Below are 26,187 nucleotides of genomic sequence, written 5' to 3' on the forward strand. Positions count from 1 at the left end.
CACCTGAGCGATACCTATTTATCTACTTGTACTTTGATGTGCTTTCAAACTGTTAGGTTGGCAGGAGCTGGGACCGAGCAACAGGAGCTCACTCTGTTGTGGGGATTCGAACCGCCAACCTTCTGATCGGCAAGTCCTAGGTTCTGTGGTTTAACCCACAGTGCCCCCCGCATCCCCAATGGGACTTACTCACAGGTAATAGGATTACAGCCTAAAATGCTCAAATATGGGTGGCATAAATGAGGAACTAGCTCAGGAAGATTTTTTTGGGGGTGGGGAAACACTGATATAGAGAAATACAATAGAAACAGACCCCTGGCTGAAAGTAATTCTTAACAGGGGCTATATTTTGAATTAAGAAATGACCTAAAGGCTAGGAACATTTGCTAAGCGCCCTGACTCACTTGTACCCACATGAGCAAAGAGAGAAAGAACTCAGAATGCTGCCGCTGAAGAGGATTTCTTATTTACCATCACCAGCCAGACTTTTGGGCACGTAAAACTGCAAGAGGTATAAGTTGTATTTGTGGAATACTGATTCATAACTAATGCTTTTTGTGGGCTGACAAAGTGAAGAGTAACTCTACTTGGCATTTTGGGAATATGTTATAGTTAAATAAAAGTCTAAGCAGGAATTGAAATATGTACAGCCAATGGGAAATGAAGAAGGGGGATTTTGTGCTGCGGTAACCATCACTTCAGGAAATAAATAATAAAACTGAATCTTAGTCAATGCCAATGAATTTTGTTAGCATACCTGAGTGGATCCATCCAACATGTACTTTATGACAGTTCCTTGTCTCGTAGTAACTCTAGACACTTCCTGATCTATTGGGTTCTTCACTGCTTTTTGCAGCTGTGAATGCTTCACCCTTTGGGGATAACTCTGCCTAGTAAATATCTCAAAAATAGATTCCCTGGCTTTGTTCGCAGGGTCCTCCTCTGTTTCAGCCTCAGCCTTGCCTTCGTTGGCCTCATCCTTTAAGGCATCATCTGCCACAGATTCATCAAGGGGCTTGACTTCATCGGCCTTCTCTTCATTTCCTTTGGTCTTGCTTGCTATGGTTTCATGGGCCTTCACTTGCTCTTCTTTGGCTTCCGGTGTCTTCATTTCATCCGTGTTGCCCTCGTCCAATTTAGCTGCTTCGTCTACTTTGCTTCCTTCATCTTCACTCTTGGCCTTGTTTCCCATTTCTTCACCTTTCACAGACCAAAACATGATGCCCCTTAGCAGGTAATAATTATTAGCAACTGCAAACTATGGAGCTAACTAATAGATGCCAAAATATCAGGGTGGTAAATGAATGACTTCAAGATAGATACTGTCCAGATGTTACGCCCAATTTATGTTGAGAGCCATTCTATATGGATGACAGAAGTTCTACTTATTTAAACATGGAACCACAAAAACCATGTAGAAAAGTGAGGGGAATCTAAGATTAATAGCAAAAATGGACAGTGCAAAAACCCTCCCTGTAGTTGCAGATCACATCCTCCCAAGCCCAGCCATAAGAAGGCTACTCACTGGTGGAAGAGAGTTCTGCACTCCTTATCTACGCACCTCTCTCAAAAATCAGGCACTTGTCACCTCTGTCTACATGATCAGGGCATTTTGTGTTTAAATACACACAACTGCTGCAGTCATATTTATTTTGGCACTAAAAGTATCAGTACGTTAGTCAAAACTGCATTTAAAAAGTGTTTATTAGGAGAATTTTGCACTAAAACGGTGATGGATTAAAAACAACAACCTGCCAATGGCTACAAAATGTGGATAATTTAATTTAAAAATGGGGAAATGAGAAACTGGGGGAACAAAACTTGACAGATCTTTCCATTCCTACCTATCGTACGAAGGTAAGGGTCACACCCATTGCTCCACCCACTTCCCCCTGGCCCCACCCACCATTGGCACACAGCCCTAAAAGATTGTTCAGGCTGAAAACAGAGCTCTCCCTTCAGACCTATATGTCATACCATTCAGCAGTCCCACCAACTTCATGTCATTATTGTTACCACATCTGCTTCTACCCCCACCTCCACCCTCAGAATGCCTTCAAAATGAATACTTTTGCAAAAGCATGTTGTGCTCACGTAACAATGATCAGCACTAACCTGTGAATTTTTGGCCAAGAAAGGTTAGTACCAATCCATTGGGACAGGACACATTCAAACTATTGAAAACACGGATATCTGGAATAGGTGGCGTTTGGATCAATTCGTCTACATCTACCTAGAGAACGAAAGAGACACAGAAAATAGCATTTCTAAAACTATTTTTAAAAGGTAAAGGACCCCTGGATGGTTAACTCAACTCGCTTTCAGGCCAAGGGAGCCAGTGCTTGTCCACAGACAGTTTTCTGGGTCATGTGGCCAGCATGACTAAACCACTTCTGGCGCAACGGGACACCGTGATGGAAACCAGAGCGCACAGAAACACCATTTACCTTCCTGCTACAATAGTACCTATTTATCTATTTGCACTGGCATGCTTTCAAACCGCTAGGCTGGCAGGAGCTGGGACAGAGCAACGGGAACTCACTCTGTTGTGGGGATTTGAACCGCCAATCTTCCAAACGGCAAGCCCAAGAGGCTCAGTGGTTTACACCACAGCACCACCCGCATCCTCCGTGTGCCAGTAGCGGTTTAGTCATGCTGGCCACATGACCCGGAAAGCTGTCTGTGGACAAACACCAGCTCCCTCGGCCTGAAAACGAGATAAGCGCCACAACCCCATAATCGCCTTTGAATGGACTTAACCATCCAGGGGGTCTTTACCTCTCAGTGTACTAGGGCAATGATATACATTCCCTCAGGGCTCAGGAACCATACTTAGTAGGAAATATAGCAACACCTTTTTCTCATCTTGCTTTGAGGAGTCATCTGGAGAGCCAGTCACTGTGAGACGGGAGCTCATTTTGGCAGATGGTAAGTTTTTGCCTGATTTTTCTTTAGAAGGCTTAGTCTTTCCTGTAGTTGTAGTTGTAGTAGCAGGAGTAGAAACAGGCGAGGTGACCAAAGCGGAAGTGGGCACATTTACGGAAGGGATAGTCAAAATGGCCGCTAAATTGGGATCACTTTCTTCTGCAGGGGAACAAAATGGTTTCTATGAAATAGAAGAATATCACATGTAAATTTCTTGTGTATTTAGGCAAACTTGGGGAAAATATTATTTTTCAAAATGTTTGTGTCAGGGAACTGCCACCGGAGCAGAGGGAGAGGGAGGGCTCCAGAGGGATTCCGGAGAGCGTCCCGGGAGGGAGAGAAGCAGCCCATCTTCTGGGGAAGGAAATCAGGGTAGCATCAGTGGAGAAGGGGGACAGATGGGGGAATCGGCGAGGTGGCTCCATGACTCCTCGCCGGAGACCAGCGGGGAGAGCACGGGTCCTCTGCTGCCCACACCCTCCCTGCGCAGAAGGCTTCCGCGCAGGGAGAGTAGGCAGCGACTAGGCGTCAAAGAGCTTCTTTGCTGGAAGAAGTTCAAGAAACGCCCACTGACGGATTCTGCCAGTGATTGAGACAGCCACGGGTGAGTGGCTGTCCGGACAGAAAGAGTTCACCAAGGTAACCCAGCCAGGTGTGGCGCCAATTTACGCACGAGCAACCCCTAGAACCATTACAGTTTGTTTACAGACAAAAGAAAAAAGTTGAAATACAACTGGGTATCTAAGGCCACATGGAGATGATGCGCTCTTGTTCTGCGTCACTGGTTGAAATCTGAGTTTATTTGTTAGGCCTTGGGCCAAGCTCTAAGACAGGCCACAGCTGAGGACTCAATTCTGGCGAGGTCCAAAGTGCCAGAGACACAAGGTTTTGACCCATAAAGCCTTAAATACCTCAAGGACCACCGCTCCCCATAAGAACTGACCCAGACCCTGTGATCAACAGCTGAGGCCCTTCTTTGTGTGCCTCTTCCATAAGAGGTCCAGAGGGCAGCAGCACGAGAATTAAACAGATATGACAAAGATCTTAGAAAACGATTTGATAATTTTCTTCATTTTGCTTGTTTTACCTTCTGCTTTTCCTGATGCTCCATAGCAGCTAAAGGAGAGATGGATTTCATTTTCTAAGGTGGCAGAAAATGATCCAAACTTGCTCACAGCTTTCAATTGAGTCAATGGTTTGTCTAAAGAAGAAGTGAAAGAAGACAACACCAGTTTTTAATATTAAAATGAGTTGCTTTCTCTCTTTTTGACTCTACGGTCACATTAATCCTTGGCCAACTCCCTGGGAGAAGCAAACATTGGTTATTCTTAGAGCTTTGGTCTTTCTAATTTTCTAGGGAAACTTCAGTGATATAACACTCATCAAACTTTTCACATCATTTTATTTATATAGAACTGATGCTAACACACTGACCTGGCTCTGGTTCTTGTTCACCTGGGGAGTCACCTCTTTCTTCATTAGTTTCTTTCTCTTGTTCACATTTCTGGGGGTCTACGATATGAATGAAGAAACAGTGGTTGTCCTTTATTACCTTCACTTTGACCAAAGTTGCCCCTAGGAGAAAAGGAAAGAAAAACAATAAACAGAATTAAAATGGTCACCGAAGACTTGCGTTTCTGGTACCAGAGAATGAATAAGGCCAAAATTAAATAAAACATGCTAGAGTATTTGCTGAACTGGTTTGCACTGGTTCCCAAGGTTAGACAGAGCTGTTTCCACATTAACTTCTCTAATTACATTTAAAATGTTAAAATGTGACTGCAAAATATTCATTCTCCAATTTTACAAAAGTAAAATGTAAGCAGCATTTAAAACATAACTTTCAATCAAATGTTTTCCTTGAGGCATAGAAATCTATCCTTAGAACCAGGATTCTAATCAACTTAGTCCAGAGTTTTATTTTAGAATATGGTGCTCCTCATTATCAGTGAATGCCAAAGCATATCTCATACATTATCCTCTAAGTTTTATTACCACAGTATTATTGTGTTTATGTTCCTCCTTTCTTCCAACAAGGTCCAGGAGGCATACATTGTTTTCCTTCTCCCCATGTTATCCTCACAGCAACCCTGTAAGGTAAAGTTAGACTAGGAGACAGCAGCTGGCTGGCGCTCACCCAGTGAGTTGCATGGCTGAATGAGATTTGAACCCTGGTCTCCCATCTCTAACACTCTAACAAATGCTGGGGTGGTAGGGGTGGCAGGGGCGAAGGAAGGGGGTGCGGTGGGGGCAGGCCGCCCCGGGTGTCACCACTGAGGGGGGTGATAAAATGCTGGGCGCCCAAGTGAGCCCAAGACATACGTCTCTCCTATGCCACAACAGCTGCGAGAATATTGCTAGCAAAGAATTGGAAGAAACAAGATTTACCAACTACAGTGGTGCCTCGCAAGACGAAATTAATTCGTTTCGCAAGTTTTTTCTTCTTGTGAGCTTTTTGTCTTGCGAAGCACGGTTTCCCATAGGAATGCATTGAAAATCAATTAATGCGTTCCTATGGAGACCGCTTGCCAGGCTGGCGGTGCGGAGAAGGGCTTTTCTCCCCACCGCAAGCCTTCAGGACAGGTACGGGAACAGAGGGGAAGGCGCGCAGCGCTTCTCCTCTGTTCCCGGGGCTTGCGGTGGGAGGAGGGTTTTTCCTCCCCACCGCCAACATTCAGAACAGCATTCTGAATGTTGGCGGTGGGAAGGAAAACCCTCCTCTCACCGCAAGTCTTCAGGACAGCCATCCGAAGGCTGGCGCGGGGAGAAGGTCTCTCCGCCCCACCGCCAGCCTTCGGAGGAGCCTTCCGAAGCCTGGCGGCGGGAGGAGGTCTCTCCGCCCCACCGCCAGCCTTCGGAGGAGCCTTCCGAAGCCTGGCAGCGGGAGGAGGTCTCTCCGCCCCACCGCCAGCCTTCGGAGCAGCCTTCCAAAGGCTGCCGGTGGGGCGGAGAGACCTCCTCCCGCCGCCAGCATTCGGAGCAGCCTTCCAAAGGCTGGCGGCGGGAGGAGGTCTCTCCGCCCCACCGCCAGCCTTCGGAGCAGCCTTCCAAAGGCTGGCGGCGGGAGGAGGTCTCTCCGCCCCACCGCCAGCCTTCGGAGCAGCCTTCCGAAGGCTGGCGGCGGGAGGAGGTCTCTCCGCCCCACCGCCAGCCTTCGGAGGAGGTCCGAGGACAGTGGGGAAGACGCGCTGCGCTTCCCCGCTATCCCGGAGATTTCCCTATGGGCTTTCGTCTTGCGAAGGAAGCCCATAGGGAAATTCATTTTGCGAAGCGCCTCCAAAATGGAAAACCCTTTCGTCTAGCGGGTTTTCCGTCTTGCGAGGCGTTCGTCTTGCGGGGCACCACTGTATCGAAGATGATGGACTATATGGAACTTGCAGAACTGACTGGGAGACTCCGAGACCAGAGAGAAGGGACGGTGGAAGAAGATTGGAAGAAGTTTAAGGAATATTTGAAAAAACATGTTAATATTTAAATCTTAGAATAGCTTTGGAAGTGGATACAGGCGATAGTGTTGGAAGTAGAAGATAGTGTATTTTATAAGTGATAATATGTGAAGTTTTTTATGGTTAAGGTAAGTGTGTGGGGGGGGGGAGATGGTTAGAAATTATGATATATGTAAACTGCTAAAGATGAAGTAAAATGAAAATCAGATAGGTGGGACTTGGGGAAGCCCACTTAACAATGTTTAGGAAAAGAAGGATGTGACAAGAATTTGTTTGTATTGTTTGTCTTTTCTGTTTGTGTTTTTTATTTGTGTTATAAAATGAATAAAAAGAAATTGGGTGGGGGAGACATACGTCTCTCCTGGGAGTGACGCGGTGGCTTGGGCGCCCACAGGCTCCGCACTGCCCCAAACAGTCTGCCCACCGCCTCGCCCTCAGCTACAGGGCAACTGAGTGGGAGAAGGCAGACAGACTCCTCAGAGGCCCTGTGGAGCATCCTGCCCCAGCTGGCCCCGCTCTGCAGGCGGCTGGCCCCACCCCTGGGCGCTGGGCACATGCGCCGCCCCAGGTGCCTGACCAGCTTGCTCCGCCACTGGGTGGTGGCTATGGGAAGATGGCTCACCAATGGCTACTCAGTGAATTCTTGGCAGAGGCAAAGTTCAAATCAGGAACTCCTGATTCATAGCTTAGTCTGTTAACCACAACGCTACACTATTATTACTTCAACAGTGAAACATCTATCAATACTGATTCTAAATGCATGTTTAGAAACCCATAGAAATGCCAAGTGCAAAAGAATCACCTTTTTCAAACGTTATCCTTTCTGCCTGGATTTGTCCTCCATCAGTAGGGAACAGATATCGGGTAGTCCCTGCAACCTGAATGGGATTCTCAGCCATATTGTATCCAAGAAACTAGGACAGAACAGTTGCAGGAAAAGGTATAATTAGACAGAAGTTTTCAGCCAAGGAAAACTGGAATACTCTATCAGCAAGACGACTCCACCGCTCTTTTGTGACTCATGAAGTGTGTGGTTTTTTCCTGTATCAATTTATATCTTTATAATCGAATTTATTTCAATAAAATATAAATATTTTGAAAACCCAGGAAGTGTGTGAATTCTGCCCTTTATATAGCTATAATCTATATGGCTCCCTCTAAGAAAAAGTCGTGCAGAACAACAAGGTCCTCCCTTCCTCTGTAGCAACACATAACCAGAGAACTTCCATACAGTGGTATTTGTTGACTCTTGCATATGGCCATATTTTTATATTTAAAAAAAACACCTTGTGGGGTTTATTAAGAGATTTCATATACAGTGGTACCTCTGGATGTGAACAGGATCCGTTCCGGAGCCCTGTTCGCATCCTGAGCAGAACGCAACCTGTGTCTGCGTGTGCGCAAGTCGCGATTCGCCGCTTATACCCATGCGCGTGACGTCATTTTGAGCATCTGCGCATGCGCAAGCTGCGAAACCCAGAAGTAACCCATTCCATTACTTCTGGGTTGCCGCAGGACTGAACCTGAAAAGATTTAACCCAAAGCTACTTGAACCCGAGGTATGACTGTATTTGCACACTTAAAAAAAGAAGCAGTTTTTGATAGGCTGCCATGGAGAGACAAGATATATAGGCACCCTATGAAAAAAAGGCAGTATCTTCCTAATAGGAGTTACACACCTCATATTCTTTCACAGGTAGCTGAGGAGGGGTAATTTGTTTAGTTTGCCCGGCCAGCTTTGCCTGATCTTCAGTGTCTGGTGATTTAGCCGACTCTGGTGATCTGGACGGTGATTTTTTTTCTTTGTTCGTTTTCTTTTTGGATGCCTTTCCTTCATCAGAGGCTGCTTGCTCTTTGCTCTGGCCTTTCTTCTTGCCAGGTTTCTCCTTCTTCTCGGCTTTTTTTAATTCTTTCAACCGCTCTTCCTCTAACAGCCGCTCCTGCTCTTCCTTCCAAGCCTGTCCAAACAATTAAGACTTCAGGACCTAAATTAACATGATGGTCTTCACTTTGCAGCGCATGGAAAACTTTTCATTTCAACCTTTTTGAGTCACTATTGGATTACTTTTAGTTTAACCCTCCTTCCCTCCTTTTTAAAAATTTCACTATTTTAAGTGATTTAAATATATTATTTAAAGCCCTTTAATTATCTGTTTCCAAAACTTTTCAATACAAACTGAAAGTGAGGGTGTACAGCTTATACAAAAATAAAATAAAAATAAATAATAAATAATAAATAAATAAAAAGCTCTGACAATTACTATTATCACTCTGCAGCTTCTGTTGTTGCCCTAAGTATGTTTTATTTATTTAAGAATTTATTTAATTTGTATACCGCCCTTCATCCGAAGATCTCAGGGCGGTTCACAGCAAAAATATACAAGATAAAAACACAACATGCATAATAAAAACAGGAACAAAAACAAAACACCCTTAGGTGTATAAAAACACTTGGAACAAATGAAATTATTTTTGGATTAGGCTTTTCCTTTTTCTTTTTTATTGTTACCTTGAGAGAGTCATCTCTGACAAAAATGTTTTTTTCTTTCTCAACTGCAGGTTCTGGAGAAACGTCGACTTTACTTTTGGTAGGAGCTTTGAGAATTGAGATAAAGATAAAGCATCTTCAAATGTATGTTGCAACAGCAACCACCAGCTACCAAGAAAGATTTGTTAAAAGAGCGATAGAACGAATGCAACACCAAAGCTTAAAAAGTAGAGCTCAAATTCCCATATTTGGCACAAGCAATCTGGCTATTACTCTATCTCTTTCCATCATCTCATATGCTCCCTTATACTCTGAAAAAAAATCATTTAAAGGCACATCAATTTTAACTTGGCAACATTTATTTGTAAGCTACATTAAAGCATGGAGATCACGGGCCAAATTTCCTTGAGCTGTAAAAGAAAAATGTCTTCCTTCTTAATAATGAGCTGGTGTGCAAGTCCTGGTAGGAGTCAATAAAGGGAGACCCCCAAGATGCAGAAATAACAGCAAGAAACGTATCGGTCACATACTATGGGCAAAAGACACTTCATATCACCATACACCGCATACTGCAACTACACGCTCACAAATCACACAGCAACCCCTCTCTCATACTCCAATCTCACTAGCTATGAGGTTTGAAAAAAGGACTTTAGTCATTTTGGAAACTAATTTGGAGGGGATGGGTGAGTTTCTTGGAGAGATGGAATGGTTAACCCTCCCCCACGAGCTACAATATCCAAGTCAACCACTGTGTCCAAACAATTAGGCTTGGAGAAAACCCTTCTATTGCAAGCAAACAAAGGTTTATTTCAAAGCCTAATTGCAGCAAGAAGGGTTATCCTTTCCCGTCCCCCCAGCTGTGGCCCTTTTGAAAATGATCCTCCCTTGCTGCAGGTAGGCTTGAACAAAGCCTTCTATGGCACCCAAAACAAGGCCTTTGGGTGGGCAATTCCCTAACACAGGTAAATGGAGCTGGCTTATATAATTTGCTGCATGCTTCCATTCATGCCTAGAGATTGCAAGTTGTTTTCTGAATAAGAACATGGCTAAGACTGCAGTCTTGTTACACATGCTTACCTGGCCCACTGAACTTACCTCTGAGTAGGCATATGTAGTAAACTTACTTTTGGACTTCTTCTGCGCAGCACCCTTTTTGCCAGTAGGTGGGGACTTGACTTCGACAGGTGCTTTTTCTGCTAACTCTTTAGCTAACCTAAGAGCTTCTAGTTCTTTTGCCATTTTTTCTTCCTGATATTTTACTTCTTCTCTTACTATCCATTCATCTATGGAAGCAGCCACCAATTCCAGATAATTCCTGGGGAAAAGAATTTCTACTATTATCGATAAGAAAACACAGTGATCAAGAATCTTTGCCTTCTCATATGAAAGAATTAAAACCCTTAAATAGTTTACATTGCATTTTATGTTTAAAAATATTTCTGCATTATTAACTCTCTGGATTATTAAAAAAACAAACAAAAGCAAATCGGATCTGCACAGCAGCTGACGAAATGGTTCACCTCTGGAAACTGCTGGCTGCTATGGGGTGACAGAAAGGGAACTTGCATGCTTGACTTTTTGCAGTTTCAATCAGCACTGTGCAAGTGTGCAACTGCTTACTAGCTAGATGTATGCTGTATGTAAACATGAGATGCTAGCATAGGCAATGGCAGCTGGTCAGCCATGCATCTGCACAGGGCAGACTGAGCTATCCTCTTCCTTCCTCACTTGTCCACCACTGCTTTCGGTTAAGGACATTAATTCTCACTCTTAAGAGCACAAAGCCCCAAATGCTGCAACCTTTCCACATCAGGGGGTTGCATCTGTTCCTTGATCATTTGTGTTGCCCCATACTGAATGTTTTCCAACTCTGCAATATCCCTTTCTGAGGTGCAGGGACGCAGGTGGCACTGTGGGTTAAACCACAGAGCCTAGGACTTGCTGATCAGAAGGTCGGCGGTTCGAATCCCCATGACGGAGTGAGCTCCCGTTGCTCAGTCCCTGCTCCTGCCAACCTAGCAGTTCGAAAGCACGTCAAAGTGCAAGTAGATAAATAGGTACCGCTCCGGCGAGAAGGTAAACAGTGTTTCTGTGCACTGCTCTGGTTCACCAGAAGTGGCTTAGTCATGCTGGCCACATGACCAGGAAGCTGTACGCTGGCTCCCTCGGCCAATAAAGCGAGATGAGCGCCACAACCCCAGAGTCGGCCATGACTGGACCTAATGGTCAGGGGTCCCTTTACCTTTTAAGCAGAACAATACTGTGATCCAAGAGTAGTCACGCCATATAATGGCTTTATGGCATTGGCAACTTTATTTTCAATCGCTTTCCCTATGTTCCTTAATGTGGAATTTGCCTTTTTCACAGCTGCCACCCACTGGGTCAACATATTCATCAAACTATGTTTCATTCCAGGTCCCTCACCACCTATTCCATATATTCAAAATGAAGTGTTTGGGGTGGGTTTTTTGCAGCGATGTGCACCTGTTTACACTTGCTTGCACTTGCCATTCTCATCATGAATCACCATCATTGGTGATTCATGATCACCAGGAGTCTCCTTCTTTGGAGGTCTTTAAGCAGAGGCTTGACAACCATATGTCAGGAGTGCTCTGATGGTGTTTCCTGCTTGGCAGGGGGTTGGACTCGATGGCCCTTGTGGTCTCTTCCAACTCTATGATTCTATGATCTCCTTTTCATGCTGTATTCCATACCTATGGCTTCTGGGATATTTGGAGGCGTTGCCTGAAGAACCCCTCACCTGAATCCAACGTCAGAATGCAACGCAACATTCCAGGACTCTTCAAACTGGCAACGTTGGTTCATCGGATTATGAAGGACTATCAGCAAGGAGTTATCTTGAGTGTGGTAATAGGAATCAATGCATTTGTAATGTTGGATTGCATTTTGAAGAACCTGAGAACGAAAGGAAAGCATAACTCAACTTTTGTAAGTGACTGACAATGGGGAAAGGGGCATTTGGGGGGAACAGTTTTAACATAAAAAACATATTTATAGCATATTTAACGTAATGTTTTTTGTAACTAATACTAGACATTGATTGCCCAGATGGTGACCACCATCAGGAGAGGGACAGGGAAAGTGTAATCTTTTTGCTTGTGGCAGTTTTCAATACCATTGAGTAGTTTATCCTCCTGCACGGTTTCCATGGCTTGGTGGGAAGGTGTTGCTGTGGCTATTATTGATTTCGTTTATTGAATTTGTTAGTTGTTTTATCCTGCCCAGGGCAACCTGAAGGTTCCATTCCTACCTACAGGGTTCAGTTCAGAAAATACTATTGGAAGATTACATGTCTACCCACTAGCAGTTGTGCCACAGGGCACTATTCTTATTTCCAATGTTGTTTAATATCTCTATAAAGGCATTGAAGCCGGCATTAGGAGATTTAGGGTCCAGTGTCATTAACACGCTGATGACACCAGCTCTATCTTAGTTAATATACAGGCTCTGTGACAGGTTGATTGTATCATGTGTACGCAAATATATTTTATTTCAGAAGAGCTATGATGGAAGAGTAACTCCCCCTCTGCCCATAAAAAGGTGCCCAGCAAGTTTTACATATGTAAATAAGAGAAGGAACATCTCTTTTACTAAGTCCTGTGTGACCTATTTTTTGTATCAAGGGAAAGGACACTCATAGAAGTAAAGGTGGTGTTGGGAAAGAATCATTCTGCACAGAAACATGTTTGTACCTTTAAGAAAAGTTTCTGTAAGCTCTGGGCTGATTGGGTGCAGCTGGCCACGGCTACAAAGGAGAAAAGCTGCAGTTTGAACTCTGCCTGCAGAAAAACACCCACAAGCTTTGCTGTTTGTTGTTTTGAAATAAAGTCTTTATTTGGTTTGGTTTTACACCGGTCCCATGGTGTCACAGTCTCTGTCATCTGCCACCAGTGAAAAATCCCCCTCTAACAGGTGGGTACAGTAAATGACACCTCTACTCTTCCCAACAAGTGATACCTATGATGATATCCAAGATAAAACAGAATACAAAGACAATTTACCCAGCTTTGGTGACAGGCGTGCAATTAAGATTTAAAAGGGTTGCTAAATGCAAATGCTTAAGAAACATCACTCATCAGCTTTAGAAATGAATATAGAATATAGAATATAGTATAGAAATGAAATGCTCGATATCCTTTTCTGTTCCCCCCTCTACATAATGAAGAAAAAGCAACTAAAAATACCTGGAAGAGAAGGTGTGGTTGAAAATGTTCTGCAAAACTCCAGTCTTTCAAACACCGCTGCTGGGTCTCCTGTATGGCAACTAATTCTGTATCTGTATCTGTATTTGAATGTATCTGAAGAAACACCAAGAGGTATAAAACAATCACATATAACGAAGGCCACAGAGCAGGGGTTTAAGCAGTGGTTGGATGGCGACCTGTCATTCATGATCCACTTGAGATTCCTGCATTGCTAGGAGTTGTACTAGATAATCCTCAGGGCTCCTTTCCAACTCTAAGATTCTAACCTTTTTTTTTTTTTTTTGCTTGGGAGTCACAAAACTAATTTTTAATTTGGTAAATGGGAAGACTTGGACAGATACTTCCAGATAAGTATTAACACCCATCCCGACACAAACTATCACATAGATTCACTCTCAAATAATCTATCCGAGTAAGTTTGGCATGGATCTTTTCAGATAAAGCTGCCACTAAGAATGGAAGCTGGAATGGAATGTGTCACCTGCCTCTCCTTTCAATAAAAAAATCAATACAGAAGTAAAAAAGTAGGAGGGACGGGGGACGGACACCTAGAAGTGAGACCAGAAAGAACTAACAGAATTAATTAGTTCCCCAAAATGCCTACTAATAGGATTTATTACAGCTCAGTCTATTATGAAACACAGGTTTCTTCTTCAAGAGCAATACTGAACTTTCAAATTATATAAAGCAATGCAAACAGCTTCAACAAATACTAGCTGACCGCAACCCCAGAGTTGTTCGCGACTGGACTTAGTTAAGGGGTCAGGGGTCCTTTACCTTTACCTTTAAGTCTAGAGAACTGCCCATACTGAAAAGAGACAGAATCACAGGCAACACAGAATGATAATGGGTAAGAATTTTTAACTGGTTATGATTTTAGAGTACAACAACGTGGCATTAGAAGATCCTATTCTACTTTTATTAGCGTAGATATAATCTTTAAGAGGAAAGGTTTTGAATCACCAAAGAGCATCCATCTATTATATATACATTTGAAGTTAAAAACACACCGAAAATTCTCAGCTACCATAATTCACATGTACAGACTCCACTTCCATATCATACTGTAAAGCACATTTCAACCACAGTATTTCTTACCTTATTTTCAAGAGAAGCACTGAGATCACTCTTACATTCAGCAACTTGATCTGAAAAATAAAGCTAAATAGATGGATGGATGGATGGATGGATGGATAAGAGACGCAAAGAATAACACACCCACAGACATATTTTATCTTTTCATCTGGTTGTTTGGCTGTTCCTGTTACTTAAATGCTGGTGGCACAATCTCCGCCCTGCTCTACCCTGATAAACTGTCTCCACGTATTTCAGAGCACCGGCTTGCCTCTTTCTCACAACATTCCTCTCTCTTAATAATAATGTCTGTTTATTACAAGGATTTTCTATGAAAATCCTTGGGTCAGCAAGTGCATGAACCAGGAGCAAGGATGTGCTTCTTTATGGTGCAATCCCAGTCAAAAGAAATCAATGGACTTTACTCCCAGTATATAGAATTGTAGCCTTAATTCTTTTTCTCCTTAATCTGAAATGGACAATCTTTGTGTCTTTGTGTTTCACATGCACACATACTCTTTAACAACGGATGAGAAGCGAGGGTGCACCTCTGGCCAATGTGATTGGCTGCGCCTGTGTGATGCCACAGCTCATGTAGCGCTCCCCCTGTTTAGCTCTGACACCTAAGCTGTGCTGTGTGCAAGGATTGCACCTAGCTTTTTCCGGTAGGAAGACTGGAGCCGGGACCACCTGTTTATGAGCTCTGCTGCACTACACGGCTTGCATTCTTACTGCAGCTTTTTTGCATAGCTAAGTTTGTGGACTGGCAGCTACACTCTACTGATGGGAGTGCACAGGAGCCTGACTATGCAATAGTCTAGCATAAACTAGCTGCTGGTTCTGCCTGTTGGGATATGAGTGCTCAGCAGCTGCAAACTAGCAGCTCATTGTTTACATCATGTGATTCATCTGATGTTTCTGAGTGTGAGACAGGATGTTCAACGCTCTTCTCAGGGTTGTGTTCTCAGTGTAACTTGAGACCTTCCTGTTGTTGCTGTAAAGGGGGAGTCAGTGAGTTGTACGGAGGTTTCTGAGAGAGCAGACGTGTTTTGTACAGTGTACAGTCTGGGAATAAAGTAGAATGAGTCAGACTACTTCCAGACTGTTTCCTTTCTCCTACTGACATGCAAGGGGGAAGGGAGTGTGCATCTGTCAAGAGGGAGGTGTCGCTTATTTCAGATCTTCCTGGACTGACCGAAGACCAGCCAGGGGCACATCACTGGCAACAGGCCCCAGTGCCTGGGAAGAGGAGTCAGCCTTTCCCAAGGGGGCCGTTTCCCAACACTGCCAGCCCGCTGGATTGCCTTGTGATTCTTTAAGGAACCTAACTGACTTTCAGGGATAAGCTTTGCTTAGCTGTTGGTATTCTTTGTAGATAGTTTGCTAATATGGGTGTATTTTGGCAGACTGATCACCAATGAGAAAAACAAGTGCTTTGTTTAACACCAAAGTGAAGACAGAGGGAAAGGGAAAGAGGCTCTTTCCAAATAAAGCATACCTGAATTGTAAAGTCCTGATGGTCTCTTAATACCGTTGTCAAATGAAAAAGAGAAAAATTGTCGACTACGAAAATCACTGTCTGTGAAAAGCCCTATGGACAGGAGGTGCAAATCAGAGAAATTCCGGAGTCAGAATGGGAGTTCCCTAATCTCCAGTTTAAGTTTCAACATTCAATGTGGCAGCACAGAAACAATGTGGGAAAAGCAGACTGGCCTCCTGTGGACTCTGGCAGTGTCACGTGGTCTGTGAATAGTGCGGTTGCTCATCTGCAGCATGGCCTGAGGGCAAGTGGACTGTGGAGAGGGACTGACCTCTGGAAAATGTTAAATATGGACCATGACTTCACTGTGAAGGAGAATGAAGGCATGTCGAATAACTTTGAATCTTTTCGGCTCTGAAGTAATATCGTAAATAGACTAAAAATGGTAAGATCAAAAGAGAATACTGTGACCTATACAGTACTATAAGACTTGGGTTTCTGACAGCATCAGCACAATTCCCTAGGTATGTTTACTTGGAATAATCTTCAACAGTGCTTATTCCTCAGTAGTTGTGTTTAGGATTGTAGCCCTCTCCAAACATATACAACATTAACAAGCTCAGTATAAATTCCTTTAACAGCTGTTGTTGGCATCTGTCTATTTTGGGAGACAATGGAGGAGTACACCTTTGGGAGTAAAGTCAAACCACTGGAGAGTTACGGTGCCTGCTGTGCCTATAGAGACCAATGTGGGAGAGACATGTTTCATTGCAGGTGGGGCAGGTGAAGGCTTCTGGTTTCACTAGTAGAGGTGCACCATGGTGTTTTCTCTCTGTGCGTTCTTAAGTGGCATACCTGCATTCTTTAGTACTGTACAGTGGTACCTCGGGTTAAGTACTTAATTCGTTCCGGAAGTCTGTTCTTAACCTGAAGCACCACTTTAGCTAATGGGGCCTCCCGCTGCTGCCGCGCCGCCGGAGCACGATTTCTGTTCTCATCCTGAAGCAAAGTTCTTAACCCGAGGTACTATTTCTGGGTTAGCAGAGTCTGTAACCTGAAGCGTATGTAACCTGAAGTGTATGTAACCCAAGGTACCACTGTATACTGTTTTATGACCTCAGCATTCTCCCATCCTACTCTGTGGCAAATATAGATCAGGCCCTAGCAGTCAAACTTTTTCTTCCTTATTCAAACTGCCTTGCCTTTAAATCCTCTTCCTCCTCTGCCTCTTAGCCCTCATCATCCCTGCCTAGCTGGGATACTTCCATCTCTTTCATCCTTTGACTAACAACACTTGGCTTTCTCCTGTCTCTAGCTCTTCTTTTAGGTTTTTCAAAAGAACCACTTTCTCTGTGCAAAATGTGTATGCAGAGCCACCTCGGAGATGCCACACGTCACCATTGCAGAGCAGAAGTCTGAGAACAGGGGCTTCAGCAATTTTGCATTGGGTGTGGGTGTGGACCAAGGCAAACAATGGCCATGCTGGAAAATGTATCTCTTGGCCAAGATGACTTACAAACCATTCTCTAAAATCCCTTTTTGAACTTGTGCCTTTACTGCCCTTTGTTTCAGCAGCAAATGTATATACATCTTTCAGTAAGAGGTCTAGCAATAACACGCACCGTTTTAATACATGGTTGTGAATTTTTCTTGGTTTTACTGTTTTATCTTTCATAAACAGCTTTGAGGTGTGCTTTTTTTAAACAATCAAGTGATATATAAATTTCATTAAATAAATAAAAAAATTTATGATAACCTCCGTACCTGATTTGTTCAGATACAATTCCTGTGATATTTTTAAGTCCATCAATTCTTGTCTCAGTTGTCTGGCAAACTCAGCAGGATTATCCCATGGGATGTAAGAAATCTCACCACCACAACCAAGCATTCTGCCACAGCCTTCTAGCTGTCCAGAGTCATCTACCTTTGTCAGCCTCAGACTTTCAAATGTAAACACTTTAAAAGCTCGCTCTATTTCAGCCCAGTTCATGTGTTCTGTAGGAAGATCAAGGCACAGAAAGTAAACTCAGCGATGTCAGCAAAGTGTGATCCATGATGAGATATTTTTCCTACAGGCACTGGTCACTTTTCATTGATATACAGGGATCCCTCCCACTTGCGCATCCATGTATATGTGCAGTGCCAGGAAATAGTAATTTAATTCATACCAGGAAATGGAGGGAGAGAGCTGGTGTCAGGGGCTGGATTGAGGAGGAATTGTGGGAGCCCCCCCTCCTTTCTGAACCTTCCCAGTATTGATTTAGAACAGTGGTTTGCAGAGGGGCACAGCCCAGAGGGGGAAAGCTGGGAAATACTGGGTGAGGAACAGCTAGAAGAGGAAATGCCAGGCAGAGACAGTGTCCTTGCAAAGAATCCCTAACCCCTCTTCGCCTAAGACTAGATGGGCTTTGAGAGTGCTAGAACAGAAAGTGTAGCGGCAACAACCTCCGATTACCAGATGTAGGAGTGGCATAGATTAATGGGGATGGAGGGGGTGAACCTGAACTGGGAGCAACGCCATTTCTAGAGAGATATGCATTCCTTTCTCTCTCGCTGTGATTATTAAAGAAACTAATTGGTAAGAATGCTCCTTTTGTTTGATCTGCTTATTTACTGCCACCAGTAGTAAATAAGGATCCGGGGAAGGATCCGGTCCCCCAAAGCCTGACAGCTGGAGAGTCCTTGTGGCTCGTGAGGAGACCCATCCCGGAGCTCAAAGAGGACTTCAGTAAGGGCAGGGAAGGGACTGGAGGTGCAGCAGGGCTTTGTTTAGGCTGCTCAGCCTCCCTGCCTAATACCTGACACGTGGGGTAGCACAGCAGCAGCATAGAGCTGGGCGATACCTGGTTTTCAACATTGTGATAGATCAGCAATTGAATATCGTGATGTACTGATATATCACGATGTCTGGAATTGCCCAACCCTATCACTCCTGCTCACCTCTCAGCTGATCAAGGCAATTTGAACTGGCGATACATCGTGGCTTCCTGGCTGCCGCCAGCACAGCTCAGGCTGGCAGGCGGGAATGAGGTGCCGGCAGCGGCTGGGGAGCCGCAATGTACTGCCAGCTCAAAAAGTCTGAAACTGGTATCACTGTTTGAAGGCCATACCAGTTTCAGACAATCGCAATATCGCCCAGCTCTACAGCTGCAGCCACTTTTCCACACGTTGTCCAGGCAGCCCCAGAGCTTCAAGTCCAGTTGTGGATCTTTTTTAGTACAGTATTTTTGATCTGGGTTGCAGAGAGAGTGGCAGAGCGGGCATTTAAAGGGTGTTTGGGTGCTCCCCACTTATGTGATTTCCACTTATGCACGTGGGGCACTGGAACGTAACCCCTGCATAAGTGGGGAGTCGCTTGTACTGTGTAGGAGTGCAAATATCCAGAGTGTGGGGTCAGGTGGGATTACTATGAGGAATTATAAAATATGCATCAAGCCATTGTGTCCACGATGAATGCATTGTGTTGACTGGGTTTGATACATTGGCAATAATTTCTGACCCACAACCTTCTGCATCTCTGGCCATTTTCTCTACTGTCCTTTTCTCTTGCTTGACAAGTCATGTTCACAGCCCAGTTGCTTTGCCAGGCATGCATCCTGAGCCATAGAGATAGTGGGCAAGTTTCTTTGATGTAGCTTTTCTGATATGTTAATCCTAGGATGTTAATCTTAGGGCCAGGAAACAGATCTCACATGAAGATGATAATGATCGCTGTCCTCCTGGCCATCCTTCTTATCATGTATATTGTTTGTTTATCACCTCAGGGGTTGCCAAATGTACTCCTTTGTAGTTCTGTTCTTTGTTTACCCCAGAAATATGTGTGCTTAATTAATTTTGGTAGTTTAACTTTCCCCCACGTGGGGTTTGTTGAACTGCTCAGAAGAAATCTGATTGGTTCTTACAAACACTCTGCAAAAAGTTCTTTTGTGAATAAAACGACCTGGGCCGAGGGGTAGAGAGAGAGAGAGAGAGAGAGAAATTATTATACGCACCCTTCTCAGAGTCTTGCTGGTTCAAGCCTCTGTGTGTATTCTTATTAATCAGAGTTCAATCCTTTCTTTACTTTGTGAACGCCTCAGTACTGTACTATACTACCTATTTTTTAAAATACAATGTACGGCTTACAGCCCAGACTTATGAATTGGGGAAAGGATTCAGGAACAAGACGAGCAATGACTTGCACTGCAACAGGTGAAGCACAGTCCCTTAGTGCCTGGCAACCGGAGCAGAATTAAAGACAATTGTACCCTATTTATCAGGAAACCTCTCTTATTACCATTTACAGTTCACACTTGTACCAGCCTCTTTAGGCCAAGGGAGGCCTATAATACATTAAACAAGGTGTGAAGGGACTCAAACCTTTACCTGGTCCTATAAAAATATCTTATAACAACCTTTTTTGGGGGAAACTGTTTACAGTAAAGGAAGCATGTTACCACTAGTGCAATAGTGCATGAGCTCATGGATTCTGGCAAGGCGCCTGGTATTGGTTCCAGGTGGCGGAAGAGGGAATTTAAGAAGATCCATCAAGGGCAGTTTGCACATCATTTCATCTTCAACCTTGGCTGGGTCTAAACCACCCTGCATCTGAAGCGGAAAAAGAAACCAACAAATATTAACCGATGTTAATGCCCTATATATCCTACAGAAAAATATTCCTGAACTTGAAAATTTAACTGAAAACTGGCACTTAGAAATTTTGGAGAGAGACACAAGTATGCCGTAGTTTACACCCATAATGCAATCCCATATATGCTTGCTGTCACTTCTCTGCATGCAATATTGTGGCAGCACATACGCTTTAAAACTCCCTGCCTATAGATATCAAGCAGGCACCTTCGCTGTATTCTTTTTGGCACATGTGAAAAACAGCCTTTTTTAGACAACGCTAATGGGGATTCAATGTTTGAGTATTTTTAAACATATGTTTTAAATCTTAATAATACAGTCGTACCTTAGTTCTCGAATGCCTTGGTACTCATACGTTTTGGCTCCCAAATGCTGCAAACCCAGAAGTAATTGTTTAGGTTTGCAAATATTTTTTGGAAGCTGAATGTCCAAAGCTCCTGCAGCCAATCGAAGCCGCGCCTTGGTTTTTGAATGATTTTGGGAATCGAATGGACTCCCAGAATGGATTACGTTCAGGAACCAAGGTACCACTGTAGTAGTAGTAGTAGTAGTAGTAGTAATAATAATTTCTCCCTGATTTTGTGGTTTTATCTTTTGTTAACCACTTTTAAATAAGATTTTATTGTAAAAAAAAAAAAAAAGGTTTTAGGAGCAGAATGAAATTTTATTGAATGTCAGATCTTAGTGAATAGCAAGCTCTGTAACCAGCAAAAACTATTTTCTTTAAAGCAATATGTTCTCACACACATATATATATAGTATATCACACACACACACACACACACACACATACACACACAGGTTTTCTAAATTAATACAAATCAGCCCAAATTATTTAAATTTGATCCAATTTCCTTAAAAAATTAGGTTTCCCGCTCCTGTTGCAAACATATGTCCATTATTTCCTGATGTAGCCACTTCATTCTTTGTTAATCTCCTCTTCATCTTTCACTTGATGCAAAGTGATATGTTCTTCTATTGGGTGAAGTGAACTGGGCAAATTTTGCCCAGTACAGGGGGGTAGATCGTAGAAGCAGTAACCTTGGTCACTGCCATGCAAAAATAAGGAACAAAAGGTATTTACACCAAATAAAGAAATATATTAATACCAAATCAGTAATCTAAAATGTCACACCGTTTGGTAGTCAGTTTGATGTTACCAAGGTTTGGCACTATATTGGGAGTGGGAGAGTGTGTAACCAGATCATATAATTCATTTCACTATTAAAGTTAAATTATTGTGGATTTCTCCACCCCCATCGTTCAGCTTGGATACTGAGATCCAACTCTAAGGGCTTTCTGGCAGTTCCCTCACTATGATAAGTGAAATTACAGGAAACCAATCAAAGGGTGTTCTCAGTAGTTGCACCCGCCCTGTGAAACAGCCTCCCATCAGATGTCAAGGAAATAAACTACCTGACTTTTAGAAGAAACCTGAAGACAGCCCTGTATAGGGAAGTTTTTAATATTTGATGTCCTACTGTGTTTTAATTTATTGGAAGCCACGCAGAGTGGCTGGGGTAACCCAGTCAGATGGGCAGGGTATAAATATATTATTGGTGGCACTGTGGTCTAAACCACTGAGCCTCTTCGGTTTGGCAATTGGAAGGTCAGCGGTTCAAATCCGCACATGAGCTCCTGTTGCTCTGGCCCAGCTCCTGCCAACCTAGCAGTTCCAAAGCATGCCAGTGCAAACAGATAAATAGGTACTGCTGTGCAGGGAAGGTAAATGGCATTCCGTGAGCTCTGGTTTCTGTCACGGTGTTCCATTGTGCCAGAAGCGGTATAGTCATGCTGGCCATATGGCCCGGAAAACTGTCTGTGGACAAACGTCAGCTCCCTCACCCTGAAGTGAGATGAATGCCGCAACCCTATAGTTGCCTTTGACTGGACTTAACCGTCCAGGGGTCCTTTACCTTTTTTACCTAAAATAATGATTTATTATTGTTATTATTATTATTATTATTATTATTCAATGAGTGTGAAGTTAGTTCCAGCCTCTGAAGTCCTTTGGGTCCTAGCAAATTTATAGGAAAATGTTCCTACTTGCTATTTCCCCCTCATTGTTCAAAGTGTCATTATTTACGCATTTAATGCTACTGATGAAAGAAAGGAAGGAAAGGAAAGGAAAGGAAAGGGAAGAAAAGAAAGACTAAACTGCACCACATTCTACCTTTAGGAAGTACAATCTCTGAGACAGGGTATCATGGTAGTTCAGTATAAGAGGCCATTTCTGATCCGTGGTCTTTTCTTTATTTTCAGGATAAAAGGAGTTGTAAAGATTCTGTTAATAAAAGTAAAAACACAAATTTAAAATATCTATATTTTTAAACAACAAAATAGTAATACTTGGCAATACAAACCTTTTTCTCACTCTCAGGAAGGGCAAGAGAAGGCAGGATCGAAACCATGTGACTTGCAATGGTATGATCCAGCCCATCTTCACGAGGCGCTGGAACCACCAAGCTTGGTGGTGTAAGATTCTGTTCTGATGCAACAACCTAGCAAAAGAAAACATAAATAGGATAACTCCATGGCTGTCATGGATAGTATGAGCATCAGGAAAGTCAGAATCCCAGCAGAATCCCAAATCTGTCCATTATCAGGAACAAGGAATACTGGGACCCACCCAGCCTAGGATGGAGTCACTATAAATAATAATAATAACAACAATAACAATAATTTATTATTTCTACCCCACCCATCTGGCTGGGTTTCCTCAGTCACTCTGGGTGGCTTTCAACAGAACATTAAAAACAGAATAAAACTTCAAACATTAAAAGCTTCCCTAAACAGGGCTGCCTTCATAAGTCTTCAACAACTATGAAAACTGTTCACTGAGAACTGGGATGGTTATAATTGAGAAAGATCCAGTCCCGCTAACTAGTAAAGTAGTTCTCTCCCCATAAGGTCACTTTCCCATGGATACTGTTTGAAGGACTTTTAGCTGCACACAAAACCTTTTTTAAAAAATGACAACTATTCTTGAATATACTGAAGACTGTGCTTACCTGTTGCAACATGCAATCCAGTATCAAGGCAACAGAAACAATCTCATCAGGGACTGGGTTCAGGAGGTCATTATAATACCTCATGTCTACATCTGTAATCAAAAAACAATGTTGTCCTTTCTTCGTATATAATATTTGTACCGGTCTGTCACCACACTGAAATTTGTGTGGTCACCAAGAGATGGTGCTAGCATTGAAAAGTGTCATATGAACTACAGTGTATTGACAATCTAGTGTGGGGTTTTCCCGAGAACCAAAGAAGCTTGAGACCAGCAGACCCAGCTCTGAGCAGTATGCAGGCAAGTCCCTGGCCTAGTTTGACCCCAATGACCCTCCTTCCTCATCTCTGCTCAAAGATGGGCCTGCTATTGGTAAAACCTATCTGGTGTTTCAGTTGCAGGATCTTAGCCAGACCTAGCAGAGTAAATGCAAAATCCACAGAAGCAATTGGCAACTTGGCTGCAGACAGGATAGACGAAGCAGGAAACCAGGAACTTGTAGTTAGGTGTTTATTATATACAGTGGACTATTTACAGGAACAGAACACGGATCTTTAGCTAGCTCTCTCTGATACGACTGACAACTCCTACACTGACACAGAACTCTGAACCTCTGAACACTGAACTAACACATTCCCGTTAGTGGGCCATTAATTATCATTCCCTTGAGAGAGCTTGACCAATCAGGGAGCGGTTTCCATGTCTCTGTTATCACCAGGCAGACTTACTCCTTCAGATTGCCTTCTGGCTGTCTGCCAAACCTTAACTGACTCTGTGTGAGTAGCTGCACGTACACAGTTTCCCAACACCTGCTGGGCTTGGGTTTTCTCAGCCTACCAGAACACCTCAAACTCTTGTATTTGGGCATGGGCCTCCTGGGCTGTGGAAGGAGGAAGCATCAGTGACAGTGTTGCTTCATCCCTAGTAGTTGCTGCCACATCCTCACCATTTCCTGACGGTGGCTGTGGCCTGGAAAAGTCCCCAGAGGAGGCTAGCAGCTCCAGAGTCCATTGCTTCAGCAGGAGGAAAATTCAGAATTTCCCCCCAAGCTATTGCAGAGATTGGCATAACTGCTTATGGCATCAGGAACAGCACATATGCGGGTGAGGAAGGAGGAGACTGCTTGGGGTTGGAGAGCAGAGATGAGAAGGGGGCAACGAAAATCACCATGTGGATGTTCCATGTGCATGGGGAAACTTGGAAGGGAGGTGGTTTGAAAAAGGGGGGTGAAGGCGAAAAGGGGAGGTGCAAATGGGGTTGGAAAATAGTGGTGGCTTTAGAAATGGGGAGGTGAAAAGGGAGGTTAGTAATTGCATTGGATAGGGAGATCTAACCAGTTAAATGGGAGTCTATGTGCAAGGAGGAGTTGCGAAAAAGGGAAGGAGTGGTAGCTTCAGAATTGATGGGGAAGGCAAAAGGTAGTTGCAATGTACGGGAGGAGGAAGATTCAGGAGGTTAGGTGCAAGATGGGTATAAGAAATGGACCTGTAGTTGATGGGAAGAAGGGATAAACAATGGCTGATCCTCCATATTTGAGAATATAAAATCTACCCTGAAATAAACAGCAAGTTTTTGACATTCAGTATGCCTTGATGCAGTGAAAATGGTTAGGAATTGCTTCAGAAGGCATCTCATCACAGAAGTTGGAATTTTCAGGTTCTGGATGGCAGCTTGAATCAAAACTCATCACATCACAAAACTCATCACCCCACTGCTATCTGCAGAAGGTTTACAGATATTTTGCCCTATTTCTCCAGCATGTTGAAAAGGAATTGCTCTTTTCAATGACAAAGTTTAGGAATAACTTGAAGACACTTCACACATACCTGTTGTTAAAACTGGTGCAGCAGGCTCTTCCGCTGCCTGCTTTCTCTTTGAAGGTGTAGGTGGAGCAGCGGGTGGTACCTTGTGAAACAAAAACATTTATGACAATGCAGCCGTCTTATATTCAAATCTTCAACCCAATTTATTGCAGTACTTGAATGAAGTACTTAAACAGGCTGTCAATTTTGCTGCTGGACACTCTTTGTGAATAATGTGATGCAAGAACTACTGCAGGTTTGAGTCACATAGAGTGCTGGAGGAATCTTGGGATCACCTGGAGGGGAATTTCTGAATTAATATAGAATTTAGGCTGTCCTTTCCATGACTTAGATGAACCCCCTCCTTTCTGATACAATTCACACAACCAGTTTAACCATTTACAAGGCAACCTATAGGCCAAAAGGCCTGTCAAAATTAAAATGTATTTGCCGGCCGACATGAGGCCATCTGAAATGGGACTAGCTGGCATGCCCTTGGCAAGGAATTCCAGCATCTGACAGCAGCCAAGAAAGCCCTCTCTTGAGTCCTCACCAAATGTACTTTCAGACAGAAAGATGGACATCTACAGATCTTAAAATCCAGGCAGATTTGTATGGGTGAAAAACACCGTCACATAGGGATTTGTAGATCATAACCAGTATATTTAATTATGCTTTTGCGAAAGGGACGGGTAGCCAGTTCTGGTCTGGCTTTTGCTTTTTCAACCGGCTAAACTTTATGGGTAGTCAACGTCCTATGGAGAGCCTGTTGTAGTAGACTTGGTATTTAAACTGTAAAAAGAAGGGTTATTTTCTACGTCCTCAGACTATGTCATACATTACTATAAAATACCCGCCCCCCCAAAAAAAGTCCACTTTCTCACCCGATCTTTGGGAGGTTCACAACGTCGAAATGCAATGAAATATTGCTGGGCTGCAGCCTCCTGCTTCCTAAGCCTGTGCAATGTCATCAATGTAGGTTGCTCCTATGACAAATGGCTATGGCTTCCTGTATTGTCTATTCCGGTCCCTCCTTATCCATGCCCGACAAAGGGCTCCTTTCACCCATGTGTCTTGAACCCTTGTTCCAGTGAGTCCTTGGGT

The 26,187-nt window shown here is 43.5% G+C and overlaps 1 protein-coding gene across 3 annotated transcripts in view; it reads right to left on the minus strand.

Annotated features, from left to right (window-relative positions):
• SPAG17 (sperm associated antigen 17) overlaps window positions 1-26,187 on the minus strand; it is an 82,509-nt gene that overhangs the window by 36,576 nt on the left and 19,746 nt on the right. For 2 of the 3 annotated variants that reach the window (XM_053372029.1, XM_053372028.1), the window contains exons 9-27: window positions 25,108-25,186; window positions 23,283-23,374; window positions 22,635-22,772; window positions 22,445-22,555; window positions 20,079-20,229; window positions 17,407-17,637; window positions 15,661-15,753; window positions 14,187-14,236; window positions 13,068-13,181; window positions 11,624-11,778; window positions 9,987-10,177; window positions 8,881-8,966; window positions 8,051-8,329; window positions 7,174-7,285; window positions 4,360-4,500; window positions 4,013-4,126; window positions 2,855-3,084; window positions 2,116-2,233; window positions 758-1,200 (exon numbers count right to left, since the gene is read on the minus strand). In XM_053372029.1, the coding sequence (XP_053228004.1) occupies window positions 758-1,200; window positions 2,116-2,233; window positions 2,855-3,084; window positions 4,013-4,126; window positions 4,360-4,500; window positions 7,174-7,285; window positions 8,051-8,329; window positions 8,881-8,966; window positions 9,987-10,177; window positions 11,624-11,778; window positions 13,068-13,181; window positions 14,187-14,236; window positions 15,661-15,753; window positions 17,407-17,637; window positions 20,079-20,229; window positions 22,445-22,555; window positions 22,635-22,772; window positions 23,283-23,374; window positions 25,108-25,186 (2,928 nt within the window). The remainder of the gene's footprint in view (window positions 1-757; window positions 1,201-2,115; window positions 2,234-2,854; window positions 3,085-4,012; window positions 4,127-4,359; window positions 4,501-7,173; window positions 7,286-8,050; window positions 8,330-8,880; window positions 8,967-9,986; window positions 10,178-11,623; window positions 11,779-13,067; window positions 13,182-14,186; window positions 14,237-15,660; window positions 15,754-17,406; window positions 17,638-20,078; window positions 20,230-22,444; window positions 22,556-22,634; window positions 22,773-23,282; window positions 23,375-25,107; window positions 25,187-26,187) is intronic. The other variant, XM_053372030.1, reaches the window with a different exon arrangement.

Source organism: Podarcis raffonei, chromosome 17, assembly GCF_027172205.1.
Source record: "Podarcis raffonei isolate rPodRaf1 chromosome 17, rPodRaf1.pri, whole genome shotgun sequence".
NCBI classification, from domain to species: domain Eukaryota; kingdom Metazoa; phylum Chordata; class Lepidosauria; order Squamata; family Lacertidae; genus Podarcis; species Podarcis raffonei.